Source organism: Thalassophryne amazonica, chromosome 2 (assembly GCF_902500255.1).
Source record: "Thalassophryne amazonica chromosome 2, fThaAma1.1, whole genome shotgun sequence".
NCBI classification, from domain to species: Eukaryota; Metazoa; Chordata; class Actinopteri; order Batrachoidiformes; family Batrachoididae; genus Thalassophryne; species Thalassophryne amazonica.
In genome coordinates this window covers 138,569,011-138,596,779 of record NC_047104.1, presented here as the reverse complement: position 1 = coordinate 138,596,779, position 27,769 = coordinate 138,569,011, and the positions used below count along the sequence as shown (strand labels likewise).

At 44.4% G+C, this 27,769-nt stretch overlaps 1 protein-coding gene across 1 annotated transcript in view; it reads left to right on the top strand.

The window, feature by feature from the left end:
- Positions 1-1,025: 1,025 nt before the first annotated feature.
- LOC117531331 (interleukin-18 receptor accessory protein-like) overlaps positions 1,026-27,769 on the top strand; it is a 61,429-nt gene continuing 34,685 nt past the window's right edge. The window contains exons 1-6 of the mRNA XM_034194406.1: positions 1,026-1,147; positions 1,263-1,509; positions 7,582-7,747; positions 7,831-8,005; positions 15,885-15,953; positions 17,772-17,901. Coding sequence (XP_034050297.1) covers positions 1,054-1,147; positions 1,263-1,509; positions 7,582-7,747; positions 7,831-8,005; positions 15,885-15,953; positions 17,772-17,901 — 881 coding nt within the window. The 5' untranslated portion in view covers positions 1,026-1,053. The remainder of the gene's footprint in view (positions 1,148-1,262; positions 1,510-7,581; positions 7,748-7,830; positions 8,006-15,884; positions 15,954-17,771; positions 17,902-27,769) is intronic.

Below are 27,769 nucleotides of genomic sequence, written 5' to 3'. Positions count from 1 at the left end.
CGTCGTCCCGGCCACGAAGGTCCTGCTGCTTCATCAAGAACAAGATGAGAAACACCAGACCCAACAATACAGATGAACTGAAGGCCCTATCAAAGCAGCCTGGACTTCCATAACACCTCAGCAGTGCCATAGGCTGATAGCATCCATGCCAAACCACATTGATGCAGTGATTCATTCAAAAGGATCCCCATCCAAGTTTTTCCATCCATCCATTTTCTACACCCACTTACTCCAATTAAGGGTCATGAGGGGCTGGAGCAGTCATGGGGTGAGAGGCAGGGGACAGCCTGGACAGGACACCAGTCTATCACAGGAACCATCCAAGTACTGAGTGCAACATGATCATACTTTTCAAAAGTTCAGCATTTCTGTGTTATCAATCATTTTTTAACTGATCTTATGAAATATTCTAATATTTTAAGATAAACATTTTATATTTTTTTGTTTGTTTTTAGCTGAAGGCCATTATTAACAAACAAAAAAAAAAAATCATGCTTAGTTTATATGTAATAAGTCTAGAGTATATAGCATTTTCACTTTATGAAATACCTGACAAAAAATAAAAAAATAAAAATTTATATTCCAATTTTTTGACATGCACCTGTATATATATTTTTAGTCAAGTTGCAGCTCATAATTGGTGAATGCTGTCATTGTGTTGCTGCACTGTTTCCTTTTTTTTTTGTAAAGTTATTTTTCATTTTTTAATTTATTACTTCATATGTCTTTATGAACACCACGATTCAAAGCGCATTTTTATTAAAAACTGGTATTGTTTGTTCAGCATCCAGTGAGTGGTAAGAAATGCTCCTCTGCCATTTCTTCTGTAGGATGTGGCTAACACTTAACTTGAAACACTTGAAGATAGCAGGTTTCTGTGAAACCAACTTAAAAGATATATGAAACAGAGGCAAACAGGAAGCTGATGACAGCACCCACTGATCAACGTGCCCCGAAATAAACACAGTAGCACAACATGGACTCACACCAGACGCAACCACGAAGACAAAGTGCCATGACGAGTTAAAAACAGTGACGTTATTTTTTAATAAGATGCAAACTGCATATGTTCTGTTTTATTTAATCTTTCCCATTTCCTCCGAGGGATGCTGTGTGGGAAAGCAAAAGGGCCACAAGGAAAGAATGGGTATTTGATAGATTCCAAAGTACTTACTATGAAAGCTGAAGAACATTGCTTGTGTAATTACAGAATTAACCTGAAATAAATTAACAGCAATAACTTGTAACTTGTGTTTCTGTAGATTTTCCGCAGGATTTGGCTCTGGCAGATCAGCACTACAGAGCTGTGGAGGGTGAGGCGTTCATGATGCAGTGCGTGAGCTCTCTGAAGCGGCAGGTGGAGGTGGTGTGGTCCAGGACTGCAGGAGACAGTGAAGGAAACAAAAGTGGAGAGAGGGGTACCCGAACAGATGTGATCAGTAGACACAACGACCTCCACTTCCAAATTGTTGAAGCAAAACATTCTGGAAATTACACGTGCACCACAGGGTAAATAGCCAAGTTTGTTTCCTCATTATATTTTCCCCGCTAATGTTTGTGAAGAGGGAAATATGTTTGGTTACATTTTACATTTGATTGCATAATATGTTTACATTACATTACAATATGTTTCCATTAGGCATGTGAATGTCATCACTGACAACAATTCGATATGCATCTCGATACGATACATATAGCGATTTAGAACTAGAAATTGGCGGGAACAAAGTGCGAGGCCGGCAGGGCCGAAGCCCATAGGTTGGGGGTCTGGGGGCTGCTTTAGGCCCCCAGAAGGCAACGGTTTCTAGATAAGCTCAGATGCATTCTGAACATCCAGAACAGTAATTTTAATGTTTTGAGAAGACCATAAAGTGGACACCATTTGACTTATACAATTTGAAACTGTGGATATAAGTACTTTATTCTGAGAATAGCCAGCATTGATTTTATTAACATCCTGGTATAAATAAGGCATCACCACATGTGTAGAACTCAAAAAGAATGACAGGTTGAGTTTTCATTAAAACAAAACAACAGCAATGTGGTAAAATGTATTCATAAATATGAAAGAACAGGCTCTTAATAATTATTAACTATCGCATACTGTATTTTTTTCTCAAGATTTGTTTTTGCATAAGTTTGAAAAAACAACAGATCATAAGTTTAGGATAAATTACTTATCATGAATTTCATTTTCAAAGTGGCACTAATGACAACACTCATACTGAACATAATTTCACTTGCATAGACTGATTTTGGAGATCAAGCAATAACTGCAGATGGGCTTTCTGAGGTCCCAGATAGCTTTTCTGATTTCCTTTTCTAACTTTCAGAATTTAGTAAATTAGCATAGGGCAAATGCAGTCCCAGAAAATTCTGAATGTGACAAACAAGAAACAGGTGGTGTAAACAAATCAATGCTGCTAAAAATATAAACTTGCAGAAACAAAGATACTATTCTGACGTGGTTTTGCACATAAAACTGACATAGCATGTTTCAAGTACACACATATATGTCAGAAGGTGGGGGTGGGCATACCATATTCTGTCTCCCCTGCTTGAAAAGGTGGGGGGACATGTCCCCCCATCCCCCACCAAATTGCGCCCATGGCTGTTCCCAATTTGTTGCGATTTGATATGTATTTGATGACGATTCAGTTCCTCACAATACGATGCGATTTGGTGCAATACCATGCGATTCAATGTGATGCAAAGAAATTATACAAAAATTCAAATAGAACATAAGAAGCTGAAGAAGTATGGTACTATATATGTTTCTGATTCTACTAGAGGCAGAGTATTTGTTTTACTCCTTATAAGCAGCAAATTTACCAGATTCAACACCTGTTTGATCCAGCCCAGTCTCATGTTTTTTTTTTCGTCCTCCCATCACGAAATGAGTCAAATTTTCGTGACGGGTTTTTTTTAACTCACTATTACTAACCCTACTCCTTCCCCCAACCCTAACCATAACCACCCCAACCCCCCGCATCACTTTTAATTTCGTGCAGCCATCGCGGAATGAATTAGAATGAATTTGTGCTGCCGTGATGAAAATGAGGCGCTTTTCGTTACAATATTACAAACCAATAGATTAATGTATATTTCATACTCCTGAGTCATGACTTGCCGTGAGACCAGGTTGTTTGATCACACTGTCAGAACTTAAACAGTACAGTAAAAAGTAAGACATCACTCTCAGTGAGTGACTTAAAGTGACTCACTCATTGACAGCGTACCACCTTGAGAAAAGTAATTTCAGATACTTTTCTCACCAGTTTTGTGAGTTAGGGGGCGCAGCAGCATTCTTTCCAAATGACCTGCATCTTGTCAAGTTTCCCATCTTTTAAAAAAAAAAAATCCAAATAATTCCAAACAGCTGATGTTTTAGGTGCGTCAAAAATCTCCTAAAACTGCTTGCGCCGTTGTCGCGGGCCTCCGTTTTGAAACAGATTTGTTGCAGTAGAAATGTGCTTTGCCTTCAGGCTTATGTCCATGGTGCATTCAATGTGCACCGGAAAAAAAAATTGATGCAAGCACGTAGCAACCGATCCATCACGATTTCATCTGTCAGTTGAATCGATGCACACTGAATGAATCGATACACTCGCATCGCACACGTTTGTATCTACATACCGATTTGTATCGATTACTCTTCACATCCCTAGTTTCCATACTATAATGCATGCACAATTATTATGCACTAGCCGAGTACCCGCGCCAGGGTGGGTTTGATTTAGAGACTGAAATGAAAACTTCATCTTCACCAACAAAGCTATCACCTCCCGTGATAGCTCCTCCCAGATTCCAGAGAACTGTTAGGGCGCGAATAAAGCTGCCTAGTACTACTATGCTCAGTGTTGCCACAGTTACTTTGAAAAGTTACTTTGTTAGTTACTTTATAAAGTTACATTATACAGTTACTTTATTAAGAGCTTTATACAGTTACAACCCCAATTCCAATGAAGTTGGGACGTTGTGTAAAATGTAAATAAAAACAGAATACAATGATATGTGTTGTGAAAGTGTAGGAACACGGACCCACAACAGGGGGCGTAAAAGAAAGGGCAATGGATAAGCCAAACAGTAACAATTTAATGTTGTAAATTGTGCACAACGGAATACAGACAACAATCAGTTTGGGACTACAGTCAATTACACGTTGGGTGACGTGTGGGCAGGCTTGAGGATAGGAGACGCCCGTCCAGAACCGAGCCGGATCCCACACGGCCCTCACCGCCAACGGACCTGAAGAACACCGGAGCCGCCAAGTCCTGGGTCCCCAGGTGGTCACCGTCTTCAGCTGTCAGACCTGGTACTGCTGGCAGAGAATAGAAACAGCACAGGTGAGTGTGAGTATGCACACTCAGTAATCCCACAGTCTGTGTTCAGTAAGGAGGGAGCACCTCCACCTCCAATCACACACTCGTGCAGCTCCTGTCCAACCATTTATCTGGTTGGGGTGTGAAGCGAAGCAGTCGCTGATCACACCAAACGCCAATCCCACAGATAAGGCAACACCCACAGGAAAACGGCTGCAAAGAAGTTCAGACTATTAGTCAGAGTTAAATACAGCAGAGAATATTACCTCCAAGGTAGCTGATTTCTCGGCGGGGAGGTGGAGTTGCAGTCCGGCCTTTATGGTGATGGTGTTGAGTAGTGGATGAGTGACAGCTGGTACGGATGATGAGTGACAGCTGTCACTCCCGGTCGCTCCGACGCCCTCTCGTGCTTGAAGCCCGCACTTCAAGCAGGGTGCCATCTTGTGGTGGTGGGCCAGCAGTACCTCCTCTTCAGTGGCCCACACAACAGATATGCAAATCCTCTTCAACCAATATTCAATTGAATACACCACAAAGACAAGATATTTAATGATCAAACTGATAAACTTTATTAGTTTTGTGCAAATATTTGCTCATTTTGAAATGGATGCCTGCAATACGTTTCAAAAAAGCTGGGACAGTGGTATATTTACCACTGTGTTACGTCACCTTTCCTTCTAACAACACTCAGTAAGTGTTTTGGAACTGAGGACACTCATGATTGGTATAAAAGGAGCATCCACAAAGTCTCAGCTGTTCAAAAGCAAAGATGAGGCAAAGATCACCACTTTGTGAACAACTGCATGAAAAAATAGTCAAACAGTTTAAGAACAATGTTTCTCAACGTCAATTGCAAGGAATTTATTAATTCCATCATCTACAGTCAATATAATGAGAAAATTCAGAGAATCTGGAAAACTTTCTACATGTAAGCGGCAAGCCTGAAAGCCAACATTGAATGCCCGTGACCTTCAATCCTTCAGGCGGCACTGCATTAAAAACTGGCATCATTGTGTAAAGGATCTTACCGCGTGGGATCAGGAACACTTTAGAAAACCATTGTCAGTTAGCACAGTCCGTCGCTACATCTACAAGTTAAAACTCTACCATGCAAAGCGAAAGCCATCAGCAACATCCAGAAACACTGCTGCCTTCTCTGGGCCTGAGCTAATTTGAAATGGACAGATGCAAAGAGGAAAAGTGTGCTGTGGTCTCATGAGTCCACATTTCATATTGTTTTTGGAAATCATGGATGTTGTGTTCTCCGGACTAAAGCGGAAAATGACCATTCAGATTGTTACCAGAGCAAAGTTCAAAAGCCAGCATCTGTGATGGTATGGGGGTGTGTTAGTGCCCATGGCATGGGCAACTTACACATCTGTGATGTCACCATCAATGCTGAAAGGTACATCCAGGTTTTGGAGCAACACATGCTGCCATCCAAGCAACGTCTTTTTCAGGGACGTCCCTGCTTATTTCAGCAAAACAATGCCAAGCCACTTTCTGCACGTGTTACAACAGCGTTGCTTCGTAGTAAAAGAGTGCGGGTACTAGACTGGCCTGCCTGCAGTCCAGACCTGTCGCCCATTGAAAATGTGGCGCATTGTGAAGCGCAAAATACGACAATGCAGACCCCGGACTGTTGAACAACTGAAGTTGTACATCAAGCAAGAATGGGAAAGAATTCCACTTCCAAAGCTTCAACAATTTGTGTCCTCAGTTCTCAAACACTTAAGTGTTGTTAGAAGGAAAGGTGATGTAACACAGTGGTAACCATACCACTGTCCCAGCTTATTTGAAACATGGTTGCAGGCATCCATTTCAAAATGAGCAAATATTTGCACAAAAACAATAAAGTTTATCAGTTTGAACATTAAATATCCTGGCTTTGTTGTGTTTTCAATTGAATATAGGTTGAAGAAGATTTGCAAATCATTGTATTCTGTTTTAATTTACATTTACACAATGTCCCAACTCCATTGGAATTGGGGCTGTACTTTATTAGCAGCTGCCAAAGCTACTGAATGTAACTAATAAAGTAATTAGCAATCTAACTTGGTCAAAACAGAGGTGAGGTCTAGTAAAAGCAGAACTGTGGACTCACCGGTGTCTGCAGCCATCAAAATGTCTCTCGAAATTTTAAGTAAAGCAGTTTCAATGGAATGCAATTTGCGAAAACCGGACTGAGAATTGTGCATAATTTTATTTTCTCCAAAAATAAAAATAAAAAAATACATAAGTTGCTCTGGACTGGATAGAGCCAAATTAGGTTTCTTAAGTACTGGCTTAACAACAGCTTGTTTAAAGCTAAAGCCAGTTTTAAGGGAACTAATAATCTGCAATACAGGAGCTAGAATAATCAAATACAATAAGGAATAAAGATGCAGGAGGGATATTAAGGGGGCATGACTGCTGGGTTAGGCTCTAGTCTCCTCTGACCCTTGATTGGAGTAAGCAGGTACAGAAAATAAATGAATACATATGGCCTCATTGTGCATGCACTGTACTTGAGCTAAAATTGACTTGTAATCAGGGTTCAACACAAGTTTCTAATGGCTGTTGTTTTTCTTTATGTTACTGCAAGGAGCAATTTGCATTTGGAGAATAAATACACTCTGTCTGCGCCTGGTCTAACACTAACCAGCTATTATAAGAACCATCAACTGACAAAGGGGTTCTAAACTTGTGACACCATAAGGCTGGTCTGCCTTCTTGCTCTCCATGTGAACTTCCCAACCACCCTCTGCTGCTATCCTGCTGACGCCGCCGTTGCTGCACCATTACTTCTGATCTCTGTCTGCTTAGTGCATATTGTCACTTTAGTTACTGTAGTTCTTTCATCATGGCAATCCCTCAGTGGTGATGGAAGATTGCCTCTTCATCGATTCCCAGATGGGCTGGTGGACACACAGATGAGTAAACAGGCCCGGTCTTATGCGCACTGTTTGTGACAGACACACAAACAACAATGACCTAAATAGTAAATTATTTCAGCTTCTCCATTTTTTGTTCATGGTCACCACAGCAGATCAAAAATGTGTCTACACATTTTACACCACATGCCCTTCCTGATGCAACTCCACATTACATGGAGAAAGGGCAGATGTCTTCTTGAACCATGGACCTTCTGTTTTGTTAGCAAGTACACTAACCACTTGGTGACCACAACCTGAACAAAAAACAGGAACCTATTTGAACTGTAGTGAATTTGTGTAAAAAAAAAAACAAAACAAAAAAAACTGTGTCCTGTGGTATCCAGTGACAGGAAGGTCTTCTTCTATCTACAAGTGGTGGAGAAATTGAGCCTGAGATGCATAAAGCCTGAGGAGAGCACTGTAACTCTGATCATGAGCACAGGAGGAACTCTCACCTGCCCAAGACTGACCTGCAGTGACCGGGCCAATACTGACATCAACTGGTATAAGGTTGAGTCCCATTTATCCACCTTAGAATGAAAACATGCGGTAAAAAGTACAATAACATCTCAAAAAACTGTGTTCTTAAACAGGGAAACAGATCTGTCTCTGAACTGCAGAGGAACAGAGACATCTGTGAGAACAACGGTCTGTTGCATCTCTGCCACATCTATAAAACTGACAGTGCTGTGTACTACTGTGACCGACGTACACGTGAACAGGGGCTGATATGGACCATCAGGAGGGCAGTCACTGTCACAGTCATACGTAAGTGTCCAAGTATTGTGCAACTCCCCGAGTCCAAACATCAATGGAGTCGTCAAAATTAGAAATGTGCACTGCACATGAAACAAAACCATAACCGGTCACTTAGTGGGTAATCTATGTTTGTGTTGTACTGAACTACTTTTGCCTCCATCTTAAATTATGCTACTAATAATTGGAGCTGGACTGAGTCTCATCCCTGACCATGTGGCGTCTGAAGTTTGGATGCTATATTTTGCTATGAACTATGGGTCATGCTACCTGCTGGACCTTTTGGGGGGACTTTATCTAAATTCTGGGTCTGTTAGTGAAGCTTAGGGCTAGCGGCCGGCGATCACCTTAGTATTTTCTCTGCTTTCCTGTTGATTTAATGCTGATGGCTTATACCTTAAGGGTAGTTTTACTGGCTAAATGATTCTGCCCTTTTCCTCTCTGTCCGAGGTGCAGATGGCATCGTGTGCAGCATTGATGGCTACAGACCGCAGGGTGCGAGACTGACTGCGAGATGTCATGCCTGAAGCTGATGGAGCACACTGCAGTCTGCGTTTGGAATAGACTCTGCCGCGGGAACAGGCACTCTGATGGCGCTACAGAGACCTTCAATAGATACTGGTCCGGCACCCCAGTGCGCCGGACTGACCTCAGGATGTCCTGTGTGTTGCTCCAATGACTCAAAGCCCTGCCTCTGTTGGAAGCCCCATGTGTTGTGGAATTGGACACACTAAAATTAAAGACCCAAAATGGACTGTTTTCATTGATCTTCTGTGTCTGTTTTCCATTTCTTCTGTTAGTTAAGAAATTTTTGTAAAATTTGTAAAAACCTTGTAACTGTTAGAATGGCCTAAGCAGTGGGTTACCCCTCTGAGTCTGGTCTGCTTGAGGATTCTTCATCATTATTATCTGAGAGTTTTTCCTTACCACTGTCACCTATGTGCTTGGTCAGGGTGTTGGTACTGTTAGACCTTACTCATGTGGAGTGGCTTGAGGCAGCCTTGTTGCAAACGGACATGACCCTCATCACTAACCGTCCTGTCAGCTCTGGAGGGTCTGCCGACTCTGCTCCTGTATTTATTGAAACAAAGTTCCATACAGACATATGGAGCAGACAACATAAAAACATAGTGGCGCCTTTCCCACATTGATGTGAAAAGTATTATGATTCTCCACCTCCAGTCTCACGATAAAAAATAGCGCCAACCCTGAGCTAGTGTGCAGGTCACATTGCTCTCTGCCTAAGGCTGCTTTGTTAGTTAAAATATACATCTGCACTTAGTGAAAAACAAGGCTACTGCTGAGCAGTTTAATGATTACTTTAGCAGTTTGGTGATTAACTAAGAGAGTAATATTAATTGAGATCACATACACACACACACACACACATATATATATATATATATAGAGAGAGAGAGAGAGAGAGAGAGAGAGAGAGAGAGAGAGAGAGAGAGAGAGAGAGAGAGAGAGAGAGACAGAATCAAAGACAGGATCAAAGACATTAATAATTGATAAGTACCTTGAAAATTCCCCATCAACATTCCTTTTTGTTTGCATGTTTGACAGTTCTTTGATGTACCTGATTTTTGTTTCGTTCGTATGTCAAAAGCAGTGGGTCACCCCTCTAAGTCTTGTCTGCTTAAGGTTTCTTCCTCAAAAATGGCAGAGGAAGTTTTTCCTTATCACTGTTGCCAAGGTTAGACCTTACCCCTGTGAAGCGCCTTGGGACAACGTATGGTGTAATTTGGCATTAAATAAAAAAACATTGAATTGGATTGAATTGATTGAACTGAATTAAAACTAATCAAACATTATACAGCTACATATAGCAGTTAAAAGTATGTCTATTTACTGAAGTATTGTACTTAGAAATTAGAGCCATTTGTCTTCTTCTGTTCCATATGTGATAGATATTGTACTTTTTACTCCATTTATCTGACAGCTTTAGTTACTACTAACTTTATGGATTCACATTAACAGCACAAAATGAATTAATTAATTTTCCAAACCCATTAGTCCTGTACACTGGACAGACTGCAACTGTATCACAGGGCTGACACACACGCATGCATGCAAACACACACACACAGAGCACAAACTCATTCACACTGTCAACCACACCTACAGCTGATTTAGTCACCAATTCACCCAACCTGTTCATCTTTGGAAGTGAGAAGAATCTGGAGTACCCAGAGAAAACTCACACAAACACAGGGAGAACATGCAAAATTCCACACAAAAATTACCAGGTTGGACGTGAACCACAATCAGTAAATGCATTATATCATTATAATAACAAGAAGCACTGGGAGAGCGCAAACGTCCGCCAAGGCCATAGGGTCACTGACGTCACATGGAATACCCTTTGGCAAAGAGACTTATTCTAAGTCATTTCATGCATCTACCATCATGTTTCAGATTCAGTGGTTAACCCTCTGGGGTCTGAGGGCATTTTTTGGACAGTTCACTTGCCTGGCATAAATATTTTATTATTGCTGTTAACAGCTCTCCCTGCATCTCACAATCAAGTTTTATGTCTCTTTTTTTCAGGGCAACCTGTACTTTCAAAATATATATGCTATAGCTGTGTTTTATAAGTGTAATAAATGTTTGCAATCAGAAATAAGAAAGGAAAAAGTAAAGTGGAAAATAACTTTCCACACACATTTATTCAAAACACACAGCAAACTATAATAAACAACTGTTTTGACACTTTATAAAGGTAATTTGAGGTCTTGTGTGAAAGACTGTACAACAAAAAGGTTCAAACAATAAACACAAATGCACATTTTGAACAATATATACAAAATGGTCTATGCGTTTTGTTTGTCTTCATCTCAAAGTAATTTCTGTCTGCTATTACACAAAGGTCACATCACAAACTTCTACTATGAAGTTGACTGTGTGTTTGTTCTCTCCTGCTCTGAAAGCAGCATTCACACTTCGAGGCTCATTCAGTTTGAGAAGTGGCCCCTCCCCCCTCACTCCATTTATATGGTAAATAGTGCTTTACGCTGGAGCGAGAGAGCTTGCCACAGGCTTATCCAGTAACATTCACAGGAAAACTAGTCAAGCAATCCTGATACTCACACACTGAGCACGTGAGATTGTATGAGAGGCTCTCCGTCTGCTCACTTTCACTTTCGTTGTGCGTAATGGTGCAGGGCACATTGGAGCAGCCAGGGGGCTATTCAAATGGGCCAACTAGTAACACATCACTCCTAATAACAATCTTTGGTGTGTCACGTGAGGTGAATCTGCCTTACGATTGGATTTTGGAAAACCATGTGATGGTGAATCAATTCCGATTGGACACTCACACTGCGCATTCAATTAAATAATTCATTCAATTATTCAATGAGGAGAAACAAATTCTGTTATTGTTGTGTCATAACTTAATTTTTGTTCAGCCTTTGTGACCTGTCTTCATGAAGTTAGATGCAAAAATGTTGAAATTGGCCCTATTCTGCAATGATAAAGAATCCTTTAAAAGATTACTGGATCCAGATCGTGTTCTGGATCATTACCAAAATTTACTGACTTCTAAGTTAGGCCAAGATACACCTCTGGTAAAAATTTCATTGAAATCCTTTGAGGATTTTTTGAGTAATCCTGCTAACAAACCAACCAACCAACAAACAAACGGATGCGACCAAACACATACAGTAGTGTTCAGAATAATAGTAGTGCTATGTGACTAAAAAGATTAATCAAGGTTTTGAGTATATTTCTTATTGTTACATGGGAAATAAGGTACCAGTAGATTCAGTAGATTCTCACAAATCCAACAAGACCAAGCATTCATGATATGCACACTCTTAAGGCTATGAAATTGGGCTATTAGTAAAAAAAAAAGTAGAAAAGGGGGGTGTTCATAATAATAGTCGTGTGGCATTCAGTCAGTGAGTTTGTCAATTTTGTGGAACAAACAGGTGTGAATCAGGTGTCCCCTATGTAAGGATGAAGCCAGCACCTGTTGAACATGCTTTTCTCTTTGAAAGCCTGAGGAAAATGGGACGTTCAAGACATTGTTCAGAAGAACAGCGTAGTTTGATTAAAAAGTTGATTGGAGAGGGGAAAACCTATACGCAGGTGCAAAAAATTATAGGCTGTTCATCTACAATGATCTCCAATGCTTTAAAATGGACAAAAAAAAAAAAAAAAAACAGAGACACGTGGAAGACAACGAAAAACAACCATCAAAATGGACAGAAGAATAACCACAATGGCAAAGGCTCACCCATTGATCAGCTCCAGGATGATCAAAGACAGTCTGGAGTTACCTATAAGTGCTGTGACAGTTAAAAGATGCCTGTGTGAAGCTAATTTATTTGCAAGAATCCCCCGCAAAGTCCCTCAGTTAAATAAAAGAAAAATAAAAGACTAAGAAATCACATGTACATATGTATTTACAGCCTTTGCTCAATATTTTGTTGATGAACCTTTGGCAGCAATTACAACCTCAAGTCTTGCCACAAGCTTGGTGCACCTATCTTTGGGCAGTTTTGCCCATTCCTCTTTGCAGCACCTCTCAAGCTCCATCAGGTTGGATGGGGAGTGTCGGTGCACAGACATTTTCAGATCTCTCCAGAGATGTTCAGTGGGATTTAGGTCTGGACTCTGGCTGGACCACTCAAGGACATTTACAGAGTTGTCCTAAAGCTTACACCTTTGATATCTTGGTTGTGTGCTTAGGGTCATTGTCCTGTTGAAAGATGAACCGTGGCCCCAGTCTGAGGTCAAGAGTGCTCTGGAGCAGGTTTTCATCCAGGATGTCTCTGTACATTGCTGCATTCATCTTATCCTCAATGCTGACTAGTCTCCCAGTTCCTGCTACTGGAAAACATCCACACAGCATGATGCTGCCACCACCATGCTTCACTGTAGGGATGGTGCCTGGTTTTCTCCAAACATGATGCCTGGCATTCATGCCAAAGAGCTCAGTGCTCATCTCAGCAGACCAGAGAATTTTGTTTCTCATGGTCTGAGTTCTTCAGGTGCCTTTTGGCATTACTGATTATGATATACAAATCTGTATTGTAGGGGTAGCCCAGTCTCACATTTTTTTGTGCCCCTGTCATGAAAAGCATCCGATTTCTGTGACTTTTTTTTTTTTTTTTTGCTATTTATAATCCTCCCCTTCTCCTAACTCTAACCATAAAACCATAGTGTAAGTGTGTACCCTCCACTATCCCGAACCATAACCGCCCCTAGACCCCCATTTCCCCACATTTCATGCCCAGTCACAAAATGAATTGGTGACCCATCACAAACCCCATCACAAACCCATAGATTAATGACTTTTCATAATGCTGCCATGAACTTAAGTTTCATTACACTAGAAGTCTTTCAGAAAGCGCTGTAACTAGGTTTAAGGATATGATTCCTTCTTTATGTTCTCTAATGCCATATACCAACACAGTGCAGAGTAGCTACCTAAACTCTGTAAGTGAGATAGAGTATCTCGTCAATAGTTTTACATCCTCATTGAAGACAACTTTGGATGCTGTAGCTCCTCTGAAAAAGAGAGCTTTAAATCAGAAGTGCCTGACTCCGTGGTATAACTCACAAACTCGTAGCTTAAAGCAGATAACCCGTAAGTTGGAGAGGAAATGGCGTCTCACTAATTTAGAAGATCTTCACTTAGCCTGGAAAAAGAGTCTGTTGCTCTATAAAAAAGCCCTCCGTAAAGCTAGGACATCTTTCTACTCATCACTAATTGAAGAAAATAAGAACAACCCCAGGTTTCTTTTCAGCACTGTAGCCAGGCTGACAAAGAGTCAGAGCTCTATTGAGCTGAGTATTCCATTAACTTTAACTAGTAATGACTTCATGACTTTCTTTGCTAACAAAATTTTAACTATTAGAGAAAAAATTACTCATAACCATCCCAAAGACGTATCGTTATCTTTGGCTGCTTTCAGTGATGCCGGTATTTGGTTAGACTCTTTCTCTCCGATTGTTCTGTCTGAGTTATTTTCATTAGTTACTTCATCCAAACCATCAACATGTTTATTAGACCCCATTCCTACCAGGCTGCTCAAGGAAGCCCTACCATTATTTAATGCTTCGATCTTAAATATGATCAATCTATCTTTGTTAGTTGGCTATGTACCACAGGCTTTTAAGGTGGCAGTAATTAAACCATTACTTAAAAAGCCATCACTTGACCCAGCTATCTTAGCTAATTATAGGCCAATCTCCAACCTTCCTTTTCTCTCAAAAATTCTTGAAAGGGTAGTTGTAAAACAGCTAACTGATCATCTGCAGAGGAATGGTCTATTTGAAGAGTTTCAGTCAGGTTTTAGAATTCATCATAGTACAGAAACAGCATTAGTGAAGGTTACAAATGATCTTCTTATGGCCTCGGACAGTGGACTCATCTCTGTGCTTGTTCTGTTAGACCTCAGTGCTGCTTTTGATACTGTTGACCATAAAATTTTATTACAGAGATTAGAGCATGCCATAGGTATTAAAGGCACTGCGTTGCGGTGGTTTGAATCATATTTGTCTAATAGATTACAATTTGTTCATGTAAATGGGGAATCTTCTTCACAGACTAAAGTTAATTATGGAGTTCCACAAGGTTCTGTGCTAGGACCAATTTTATTCACTTTATACATGCTTCCCTTAGGCAGTATTATTAGATGGTATTGCTTAAATTTTCATTGTTACGCAGATGATACCCAGCTTTATCTATCCATGAAGCCAGAGGACACACACCAATTAGCTAAACTGCAGGATTGTCTTACAGACATAAAGACATGGATGACCTCTAATTTCCTGCTTTTAAACTCAGATAAAACTGAAGTTATTGTACTTGGCCCCACAAATCTTAGAAACATGGTGTCTAACCAGATCCTTACTCTGGATGGCATTACCCTGACCTCTAGTAATACTGTGAGAAATCTTGGAGTCATTTTTGATCAGGATATGTCATTCAAAGCGCATATTAAACAAATATGTAGGACTGCTTTTTTGCATTTACGCAATATCTCTAAAATCAGAAAGGTCTTGTCTCAGAGTGATGCTGAAAAACTAATTCATGCATTTATTTCCTCTAGGCTGGACTATTGTAATTCATTATTATCAGGTTGTCCTAAAAGTTCCCTAAAAAGCCTTCAGTTAATTCAAAATGCTGCAACTAGAGTACTGACGGGGACTAGAAGGAGAGAGCATATCTCACCCATATTGGCCTCTCTTCATTGGCTTCCTGTTAATTCTAGAATAGAATTTAAAATTCTTCTTCTTACTTATAAGCTTTCAGGCTCCTCTCCTGTGGAACCAGCTCCCAATTCAGATCAGGGAGACAGACACCCTCTCTACTTTTAAGATTAGGCTTAAAACTTTCCTTTTTGCTAAAGCTTATAGTTAGGGCTGGATCAGGTGACCCTGAACCATCCCTTAGTTATGCTGCTATAGACGTAGACTGCTGGGGGGTTCCCATGATGCATTGTTTCTTTCTCTTTTTGCTCTGTATGCACCACTCTGCATTTAATCATTAGTGATCGATCTCTGCTCCCCTCCACAGCATGTCTTTTTCCTGGTTCTCTCCCTCAGCCCCAACCAGTCCCAGCAGAAGACTGCCCCTCCCTGAGCCTGGTTCTGCTGGAGGTTTCTTCCTGTTAAAAGGGAGTTTTTCCTTCCCACTGTAGCCAAGTGCTTGCTCACAGGGGGTCGTTTTGACCGTTGGGGTTTTACATAATTATTGTATGGCCTTGCCTTACAATATAAAGCGCCTTGGGGCAACTGTTTGTTGTGATTTGGCGCTATATAAAAAAATTGATTGAATTGATTGATTGAACTATCGTGAGACTGGGTTGCATAGGAGACACTAGGCCCAACACAGAAACAAATAACTTCAATTACATTTTTCCAAATGCTCAAACAGCACAGAATGCAAGAGATTCTCCAAGAATTATTCATCCTGATGACAACAAGACGGAAGAAGTAGAGCTCGGTGAGTATCCAAAACATTTATGTATCACAGAAATAGTGTTTACATGGTTTTCATCAGCATAGCTAAAGCTCTGTCAACTGTATTACTTGTAAATCTTATGATGCCAAATTAAAGTTGTAAATATATGAAGAGTTCAGGCGCAAAACTCCGTAAATGCTACGCACACGAAAAATGAGATAACCATTGCAAGTGAAAGCTTACCGAGGCTAGTATCCGATAACAAAATACATGTTGCGGCAAAACCCTGTAAATCCTATGGTAAATGCAAGTCAACATGTGGTTTGTATGCAGAACCTCATAAGCGCCATCCCAGATTGTGTGCAAAACCACGTAGTGAACAGTGGACCACTCACTGGCATTTATCTCAGTAATGTGACGCAAAGATTCCAGTGCCCACAAGAGCTTCTCTGACGCTCTGAATTCTCTGTTAACATTCGGCTTTTGTCAATTTCCTTGCGTTATGCTGCATTTACACATAACGATGGCACGTCACGAATGCCACGGAGTATACATTCTTGGCCACTGATCACGAATGTGATGATTTGAGGCAGAGGCGTCAGGTGTCCTCAGGAACTGCTGCAACCTGTTACTGTGCATAATGATTAATTAATTAATTAATGGCACGTGTTGCTGGAGAATTATTAGGAACCGTTACGCATGGTCAAGAATAATGTTCCGCGCTGTTGCGCGCTATTGCGCGTAACAGTGCATCGTTAAGTTCTGTCACGTTGTGAATGAGGCAAATTGTCTCCATACACACACACCCCCATAGTCATTCAACTGTCAGTTGCTGAACAATTCGGATCGCTCCAGTTTGCTCCACAAAAGCCACAGCAGAAGAACTTTGTGACTTCATGCTTAGTTAGGCTCTGTGCCATGGAGTGGCGCAGAGAGGAGGAGGAGACGGAGAGAGCCAGATGTGTGGCTCCACGGGACTCTCATCTCACTCGTTTTCCCAAACATCAGGCACAGCAGCAACACTGAGGAGCACTGGAACAAGACTTTTAGCTGACTTGGCGTCACTGTCCTTCTTCAGCGTACTGCTGCAATGAAACTGAATGCGGTACAGCAGGGTTTAATTGTGTGCATGTCAAAGAAGAACGCTGTCACACTCTATTAAGGATCACCACTAATCAAAATGGATCAACATGCTCAGTTGCAAGAACTTGCGACCTCCATGACATGAAGCGAAATGAGGGTGGCGTGTAACATTAGTGGATGATTTTTTGACAGCCAAAAACATGCTCAATGAAAATCACGAATATTACGCACCAACACGCACTATTAAGAAACCTATTCAGATGTGTTAAGTCATGTTAAGAATGTCAGGAATGTGCCAAGAATGACGCAAACATGACATTCGTAACACGTCTTGCCTATGTGTAAATGCAAAAGTGATGGACTTACTGAGTTTTGCAAACAAACTGAAGGTGGAGATACCAGGTTTTGCAGCCAAATCTAATAAAAGTTGGTAATTCACACATTTCTGAATAAAGGTTGATTTTTGAGATTCTGTTATTTTGTTCAGTGCACCATAACCATTTCATAACAAGAAAAGAATAATTCATGGAGATGTACAACTTCCATCAGGTAAATATCCTTATTTAAAACAAGAGTGGTCTGGTGGAGATACTGGATTTTGCGCCTGAACTGTTCATATGTAAATGAGGAAATACTGAGTCACATCCACTCAAAAATAATTCTAGTCACTGTTACAATTCAGACGTGATTTGGCTATTGAGCAGTTACCCTTTGCAATCACTGCAGTTTTGTAAAGTAAAAGTTAGATTTTAATGAACATTTCTTTACTGATTCTAGGTCACTCACATACTCTGGTGTGTGAAGTATTTTTTCATTTTGAGAGGCATCTTTCCCTGGAGGTCCAATGGTACATGAACAAACACAGCAAAGTGGATGAGAGGACTCCACTAGAGATGGACAGTCAACAGTAAGTCCTCAAGGACCCAGCAGCTACCTTACAGTCTCCAAACTCTTACAGGTTGTATCTCCTGCACAGGGCAAAGTACACCTCTGTAGACCTTATTCCTCTTTCATATGTCACTCTTAAAATGTATACTCAATCACTATGTCTATCCTATTAGGAAAAAGCCACCACCAACCTCCTTGTTGACGTATCTGTCACCTTTGTTTCTTTCACTTTGTATACTATAGTACAACACTATCCACAAAGTGAACACTGAGAGTTCAACTCTCCTGCAAAGTCTGCTGAGATCCTTGTTGAGGAGGGGAAAAACATATTTGAGATCAACTTTTTATGGTTGATTGCTTTTCTACAAGACCATTTAATAGTGTATAATATACATTGCATTCTCTTTTTTAAACAATGTTTGCTTCATGATATGTAATGTAAAGGTTTCCTCGAGGATGGAGCTGAGGCTTCACAGACTGCCATCTCCTCATTGTCCAAGAATAAATCTGATCAGTCGTCAAGATCAGATCATGGGACACAACAATTGATCCAAATGCAATGTTGGAGTTTGTCCACAACCAGACTCTGAAAGTTGCTGGAGAGTGTTTTGGTCTCCAGTTTCCATAGCAGGAGGTGTTTTATATCTGAGGATGCTTGAAAATTCATCCAGAGGAGTCTTAGGTGCATAGGTTGATGGAAATTTCAGGCTATAATGGGAGGTGATAAAGCCAGGCTGTAGTTGTGTCCTGACAGTAGCCAAGAATGGATTAGAGAATTCTGTCATCAGATAATTCATTAGCCACAAATGGTGATCCTTGGCCTTCTTACAAAGGAAACAAAGCACTTCACTCCACTGTATCCTAAAACAAAGGTATGGCAGGTGGCAGCTCTGGCCTGACAGATGGTATTAGAGCTGAAACCCGCCAAAAAGGTGCAGATACTGTTCTCCTGGCAATGCAATCTTTGCTTCAATCTGAGTTAAGATACTGGAAGAAAGGACATCCAACTCTAGAAAGTAAAGGGTGATCACTTAAATTGCAACAACTAAAGGGGTATTACAGAAAAGGTGCTTACAAGGGTGAACAGGATTCAGTCACTGCTACTTGCTGCTTAACAATTGCAGCAGTCTGGCATCATATTCAAGATCAACTATTTCCCAGATTGGGCCTCTGCAAGCACTCATTGAGTGTAAGTGTGACGATCAGCAGCGGTTCTTTGCAGCCTTTCTTGAGTTTCACAAAGTCAGTCGTTGGACTACATTTTGGGACATCCTGAGAATTTGCAGGTTCCCAGCAAGTTGCTGGACATCAAAGTCATCCTATACATAAGTGGCAAAGATGACTGTCAACCAGCAGGAGGGTGAAAGAGAAGGGGGTGCATCTAGGTTTCACCATTGAGCATTCTGGGGCTGTCGTAGGGCACCAAGGAAGGGGGTTGCCCACCTGATGAAGCATTTCACTCTACTCCCAGTCAAACAATTGCAATATGGGATTGCAAGGCCCACTCCTATAAGCTCAACAAGCAATGGTTCTGGGAGTGCTGTGCAGTGCATGTGAGATGAGATATACTTTATTGATCTCACAGTGGAGAAATTATGTTTACACTCCAGTTACCTCAGACAGCAATTAGTCCACAATTATTACTTGTTTACTCTAATAATGGCACACATCAGAATTAAAGACAGCACATACAGATTTGACATTGTTTATGTGCACTAAGTTTGAAGAAGTCCGTTATCCGAATTGAGGCAAGTGGGTGAAGGCCTCACAGCAACCCTGAGATGCACCGCCGTCAGCTTGGGGGGAGGAAAGGAGGCCAGCTGCAGCTAAAACTGCACCACCCCACAGAAGGGGAAAGGAATGATGTGAGCAGGAGCCGGGGTGGGGGATGTTTGATGGGGGTAGGAGGGGGTGGGGGAGGGAATGGAGCATGCTTCAGTCCTGTGAAAACAGTTTATTGTCTTTGTGAGTTGAGATAAGAAACAGCCAAACGTTCCCCAGGCTGAAGAAATTCCTCTGGAGAGAAAACAGTCGGGCAATTTGACCTTCAGGCTTGATAAGCCTGTAATGTGGTTTGAGCAGTGAGAAACACTTTTAACAGTTCCACTTGAACAACCAAATCACAATTATAAATTAAAAATATTCTCAATTATAAATTAAGAATATTCTCCAGCCTCTGAAATCTTCACTTCAACTGCAAGGCACGCATCTGCTCGAAGATGTCATCCAATTTGCGTCTGAGTTCAAGACTCGTCGCAGTCTGAGAATGCACTGCCTTGCCAACCTTGTTTATCATGAGGGACAAGCCGTGGTTCTTGATGCTGCCGTCTTGCCAATTTTCCAGTAGATCAGGGCAGCACATAAGCCAAAAAGTACCAGCCCTGCTACTATAAGACCAAAAATGAATAAATCATTTATGTCCTCAACAGAGAAAGGCGCAAAGCATGCCACATGCCAAGAACTCCAGGAGTTGAGAACATAGCCCGAAGGATGCGTTCCATCTGGGCAGGTAGGATCCCCCAGTCCTGACCTTCTTGTAGAAAAAATGGTGTCAATTGCGTTCAGAGACCAGCTGATCAATTCCATGGTTAATCCAGTAGTAGTCCAATAGATCCAGTATCCAATATAATTTGAGGAATTCACAGTCTGGTGAAGTATGGACTTGAAGGTTAAAGCAGAGAACAGAGATAAGGGAGAGTGGAGGAGATGCGACCACCCTCGTCAGAGTCCCAAGCTGTATGCCCAAGAACCCAAGAAATGTGTAACATTTCTTAGGTTTTCCCATTGAATTTTGGTATTAATTAGGGATGTGTTGTCTCTCCTGCACTGTTCAGTGCTTGCACAGACAGGATGTTGGAACAGTTGTGGAAACCATTGGCTTTGATGCCTTTTTTTTCTTTTTCATTTTGGCAAGAAAGGCTTATGGACCTTGAGTCTGTAGGTGATCCTGTGATCTTTGCAGAATTAGTGTTGTGTGGGCCGCCAGAAGAGGAGGTACTGCTGGCCCACCACCAGAGGGCGCCCTGCCTGAAGTGCGGGCTTCAGGCACGAGAGGGCGCTGCCGCCACGGACACAGCCTGTGGTGACAGCTGTCACTCATTCCTGTGGTGTTCCCTATCTGAGAGATTGGCGTTTGGTGTGATCAGCGACGGCTTCGCGTCACACCCCAACCAGATAAGTGGTTAGACAGGAGCTGCACGAGTGTGTGTTAGAGGTGGAGGTGGAATTCCCACCATTGTTGTTACTGGGTGTGCACGCACCCACATATGACTGTTTTTGCTCCTCGCCAGCAGTACCAGATCCGACACTTGGAGACGGTGGCCACCTGGGGAGGAAATCGTGTGGTTCCGGTTCTTCTCAGGACAGACGTCTTTTATCCTCGAGCCTGCCCACACGTCACCTTTGTGGATTGACTGTTTGCTCAAATTCTGTAATCCTCTGTGTTGTTGTTGTGCTCTTTCATAACAGTGAAGTATTCATATTCGACTCTTTCATTGTCCGATCATTTGCGCCCCCTGTTGTGGGTCCGTGTCACTACACTTTCCCAACAGGATATCTTGGCCAGCGTCATGGATCCTGAGGGGCGTCAACCATCTGTTGGACAACCAATGGAAGAGCAGGGTGCACAGGCGTCTGCAGGAGGCATGATTGGTGAGTTGCAGCAAATCCTCACTGCCTTTACCGCTCGGTTGGATTTGATGACCGAGTAAAATGTCATCCTTAACCGCAGGATGGAGGCTCTCACCACGCAGGTGGAAGCGCGCGCTCAGGGTGCTGCTGCAGCTCCTCCTCCTGCCGACCCGGTGCAGAATATAGACGTTCCACTGGTCGTTCAACGACCCCCCACCATCCCCTGAAGCATACATAAGTCCCCCAGAGCCGTACAGAGGTTGTGTGGAGATGTGCACAGACTTTCTTATGCAGTGTTCGCTCGTCTTTGCACAACGTCCCGTCATGTACGCATCTGACGCCAGTAAGGTGGCTTATGTTATTAACTTGCTTCGTGGTGAGGCACGCGCTTGGGCTACAGCGCTTTGGGAGCAAAATTCACGGCTCCTTACCACTTATACTAGGTTTGTGAGGGAGTTCAAAACGGTTTTTGATCACCCTAATAGAGGAGAGACTGCTTCAACTGTGCTGCTGTCTATGAGACAGGGGCGCCGGAGCGCAGCCAAATATGCAGTCGACTTCCGCATCGCGGCTGCGAGGTCCGGCTGGAATAACGTTGCGCTCCGCGCCGCCTTCATAAACGGACTGTCGTCGGTCCTGAAGGAGCACCTGGTAGCCAAGGAAGAACCGCGGGATCTAGATGGGCTTATTGATCTCGTTATACGGTTAGACAATCGGTTAGAGGAACGCCATTGGGAGCGAGACAAAGGACATGGCCGGGCACACGCCGTCCCTCTCCCTTCCGGGTCCGAAAAGGTTCCGCCCTCCCCACGCTCCACAGCCTCAACGCTCCGTGTGGCTATAGCTCCCCCTGCTGACGAAGCTATGGACACGAGCAGGACCACATTTAGACCACCTAACAGACAGAGGAGGCTGGCCCGCGGGGAGTGCTTTGTCTGCGGCTCGAGTGAGCATCTGCAGAGAGACTGCCTCAAGCGGTTAAACACCAACGCCCGCCCCCTAGAAACTGGGCTTAGGGTGGGCCAAGACATTCACGTGGGGCATACACATATTTCCACATGACTCCCAGTTACAATCCTGAGCGGGGATTTAACCCTTCAAGCCCCAGCAATGGTAGACACGGGGTCAGAAGGGAATCTGCTAGACAGCAGATGGGCTAGGGAGGTAGGGTTCGCTCTGGTGGCGCTCCCTTCGCCATTGCAGGTGCGGGCACTAGATGGCACCCTTCTCCCTTTAATCACACACAAGACACAACCAGTAACTCTGGTGGTGTCTGGAAATCATCGGGAGGAGATCGAGTTTTTTGTGACTTCTGCTACCTCCCGCATGATTTTGGGCTTCCCTTGGATGTTGAAACACAATCCCCGGATTGATTGGCCGTCTGGGGTGGTGGTTCAGTGGAGCGAAACCTGCCATCGGGTGTGTTTAGGATCCTCGGTTCCTCCCGGTTTACAGGCTAAGGAGGAGGTCAAAGTCCCTCCCAATCTGACGGCAGTGCCGGTTGAGTACCACGATCTTGCTGACGTCTTCAGCAAGGATCTGGCGCTCACCCTTCCCCCACACCGTCCGTATGATTGTGCCATTGATTTGATTCCGGGAGTTGAGTTTCCGTGCAGCAGGCTGTACAATCTCTCACGACCTGAGCGCGAATCAATGGAGACCTACATCCGGGACTCATTAGCTGATCCAGAATTCCACCTCCCCGATGGGTGCAGGTTTCTTTTTTGTGGGCAAGAAAGACGGCGGACTCCGTCCATGCATTGATTACGGGGGCTGAATGAGATTACGGTTCGCAATCGATACCCGTTGCCCCTGTTAGATTCAGTGTTCACGCCCCTGCATGGAGCCAAAATCTTCACCAAGTTGGATCTTAGAAATGCATACCACCTGGTTCGGATCCGGAAGGGAGACGAGTGGAAGACGGCATTTAACACCCCGTTAGGTCATTTTGAGTACCTGGTCATGCCGTTCGGCCTCACTAACGCCCCCGCGACATTCCAAGCTTTGGTTAATGACGTCTTGCGGGACTTCCTGCACCAATTCGTCTTCGTATACCTGGACGATATACTCATCTTTTCTCCGGATCCTGAGACTCATGTCCAGCATGTACGTCAGGTCCTGCAGCGGTTGTTGGAGAACCGGCTGTTTGTGAAGGGCGAGAAGTGTGAGTTTCACCGCACCTCTTTGTCCTTCCTGGGGTTTATCATCTCCTCCAACTCCGTCGCCCCTGATCCGGCCAAGGTTGCAGCGGTGAGAGATTGGCCCCAACCAACAAGCCGTAGGAAGCTGCAACAGTTCCTTGGTTTTGCAAATTTCTACAGGATGTTCATTAAGGGCTACAGTCAGGTAGTTAGCCCCCTGACAGCCCTGACCTCTCCAAAAGTCCCCTTCACCTGGTCGGATCGGTGCGAAGCCGGGTTCAGGGAGTTGAAACGACGGTTCTCGACTGTACCAGTTCTGGGGCAGCCCGACCCTGGCCGCCAGTTTGTGGTTGAAATGGACGCCTCTGACTCAGGGATAGGAGCCATGCTATCCCAGAGCGGAGAGACCGATAAGGTTCTTCACCCGTGTGCCTACTTTTCTCGCAGGTTGACCCCGGCTGAACGGAACTATGACGTCAGCAACCGAGAACTCCTTGCGGTGAAAGAGGCTCTTGAGGAGTGGAGACACCTGTTGGAGGGAGCGTCTGTACCGTTCACGGTTTTCACTGACCATCGGAACCTGGAGTATATCAGGACCGCCAAGCGGCTGAACCCCAGGCAAGCCTGCTGGTCACTGTTCTTCGGGCATTTTGACTTCCGGATCACCTATCGCCCTGGGACCAAGAACCAAAGATCAGATGCCTTGTCCAGGATACACGAAGACGAAGTCAAAACTGAGCTGTCGGATCCACCGGAGCCCATCATTCCGGAGTCCACTATCGTGGCCACCCTCACCTGGGACATGGAGAAGACCGTCCGGGAGGCCCTGGCATGGAACCCGGACCCCAGAACTGGACCAAAAAATCATCTGTACGTCCCACCAGAGGCCAGAGTTGCAGTCTTGGATTTCTGTCACGGATCCAAGCTCTCCTGTCATCCAGGGGTGCGAAGGACCATGGCAGTTTTCCGGCAGTGCTTCTGGTGGGCGTCTATGGAAGCCGACGTCCGGCAGTATATCCAGGCCTGCACCACCTGTGCCAGCGGCAAGGCAGACCATAAGAGGACCCAAGGACTTCTCCAGCCGCTCCCGGTGCCTCATCGCCCCTGGTCCCATATCTGCCTGGATTTCGTCACGGGCCTTCCGCCGTCCCAGGGCATGACTACCATCCTGACGATAGTGGACCGGTTCTCCAAGGCGGCCCGCTTCGTGGCCCTCCCGAAGCTCCCAAACGGCCCAGGAGACTGCTGACCTCCTGGTCGTCTGCATGGGATACCAGCTGACATATTCTCGGATCGTGGTCCCCAGTTTTCCTCTCAAGTCTGGAGGAGTTTCTGCAGGGAACTGGGGGCCACCGTGAGCCTCTCGTCCGGGTACCACCCACAGATGAACGGACAGGCAGAACGGGCCAACCAAGAGTTGGAACAGATCCTCCGCTGTGTGACATCAGCGCACCCGACGGCCTGGAGTAACCATCTGGCCTGGATCGAGTATGCACACAACAGTCAGGTGTCTTCTGCCACCGGCCTCTCCCTGTTTGAGGTGTGTCTGGGGTACCAGCCCCCGTTGTTTCCCGTGGTGGAGGGAGAGGTCGGTGTGTCCTTGGTCCAGGCCCACCTACAGAGGTGCCGTCGGGTGTGGCGCACCGCCCGTTCTGCCTTATTAAAGGCCCGGACGAGGGCTAAGACCCATGCAGACCGCCGGCGGTCCCCGGCCCCTGCATACCAGCCCGGGCAGGAGGTGTGGTTATCTGCTAAGGACATTCCCCTGCAGGTGGACTCACCCAAACCTATGGACTGATTCATTGGACCCTTCACGATCATCAAAATCCTTAGTCCTGCTGCAGTGAAGCTCCAACTTCCGGCTTCACTGCAGATCCACCCTGTTTTTCATGTCTCCCGGATTAAACCACACCTCACCTCACCCCTCTGTGCTCCCGGTCCGGCACCACCTCCTGCCCGGATCATCGACGGGGAGCCGGCTTGGACAGTGTGCCGGCTCTTGGACGTCTGTCAAATGGTCCGGGGGTTCCAGTATTTGGTGGACTGGGAGGGGTATGGACCCGAAGAACGCTCCTGGTTAAAGGACCCGGCCCTCCTGGCTGATTTCTACCGCCATCACCCGGACAAGCCTGGTCGGGCGCCAGGAGGCGCCCATTGAGGGGGGGGTCCTGTTGTGTGGGCCGCCAGAAGAGGAGGTACTGCTGACCCACCACCAGAGGGCGCCCTGCCTTAAGTGCGGGTTTCAGGCACAAGAGGGCGCTGCCGCCACGGACACAGCCGGGGGTGACAGCTGTCACTCATTATCTCATGACAGCTGTCATCAATCTACACTTCATCATTCCACTCCATAAAAACCGGATGTCATCTCCACCTCGTTGCCGAGATATCTACCTGTGAAGGTAATATTCTGAGCCGTAACACTAAACTGTGTCTTAGTCTGAACTGTTTTTGCAGCCGCTTTCCTGTGGTGTTCCCTATCTGAGAGATTGGCGTTTGGTGTGATCAGCGACGGCTTCGCTTCACACCCCAACCAGATAAGTGGTTAGACAGGAGCTGCACGAGTGTGTGCTAGAGGTGGAGGTGGAATTCCCACCATTGTTGTTACTGGGTGTGCACGCACCCACATATGACTGTTTTTGCTCCTCGCCAGCAGTACCAGATCCGACACTCAGAGACGGTGGCCACCTGGGGACTTGGAACTTGGCGGCTCCAGTATTCTCCAGGTTCGGTGACGGAGGAAATTGTGTGGTTCCGGTTCTTCGCAGGACAGATGTCTTCTATCCTCGAGCCTGCCCACACGTCACCTTTGTGGACTGACTGTTTGCTCAAATTCTGTAATCCTCTGTGTTTTTGTTGTGCTCTTTCATAACAGTAAAGTGTTCATATTCGACTCTTTCATTGTCCGATCATTTGCGCCCCCTTGTTGTGGGTCCGTGTCACTACACTTTCCCAACAGGATATCTTGGCCAGTGTCATGGATCCTGAGGGGCATCAACCATCTGTTGGACAACCAATGGAAGAGCAGGGTGCACAGGCATCTGCAGGATGCGTGATTGCTGAGTTGCAGCAAATCCTCACCGCCTTTACCGCTCGGTTGTATTTGATGACCAAGCAAAACATCATCCTTAACCGCAGGATGGAGGCTCTCACCGCGCAGGTGGAAGCGCATGCTCAGGGCGCTGCTGCAGCTCCTCCTCCTGCCGACCTGATGCAGAATATAGACGTTCCAGTGGTCGTTCAACGACCCCCCCCCCCCCCCCCCCACCATCCCCTGAAGCATACATAAGTCCCCCAGAGCCGTACGGAGGTTGTGTGGAGATGTGCGCGGACTTTCTTATGCAGTGTTCGCTCGTCTTTGCACAACGTCCCGTCATGTACGCGTCTGACGCCAATAAGGTGGCTTATGTTATTAACTTGCTTCGTGGTGAGGCACGCGATCATTTTCACCCCCTGTTGTGGGTCCGTGTCACTACACTTTCCCAACAATTAGTGGAAAACCTGATTGCAGCACTTGAGGAGTAGAGCAAGGAATCAGGTTTGTGACTGACTCGGCTCAAGACTAAGATCCATGCTTTCATGACTTCTTGCACTCACCAGACATTAAGAGACATTAACTTATCTCAACATTCATGTGTCTGGTCCTTGGCCTTTGAGATTGAGAGATCCCTAGAAAGAGCTTACTGAGTCAGGCGGTTGCTGGAAAGAAGTGTTTGTTGATACCTTAGCAAAAGAATGCACATCCAAATCTTTAGGGTCTGCTTCCTGTCTTCTTATGTTTGTTAGATTTGGACTCTAGTCAGTAACCAAAGGTCACAACTCGATATCTTTGTTACTTTGTCACATCATAGGATCCTTAGGGTCCTATCTCACTGGGCATGACTCTTGGAGAGCAGTTGGAGATGTGAATTAGCAACCAAACACGCAAACAACTAACACTGTCGCAGTTGGTTTCTCACTGAAGTGGCCACTTAGCCACTTAGCTGAAGACGAATAACACGTTTGCACACATTGTTGAGCTCTTATTATCCTGCTATTATCCATGTGAATAGACTGTGAAAATTCCACCCACTGTTCCCAATAATGGCAAAATAAAATAAATAATAAAATAAGAATAAT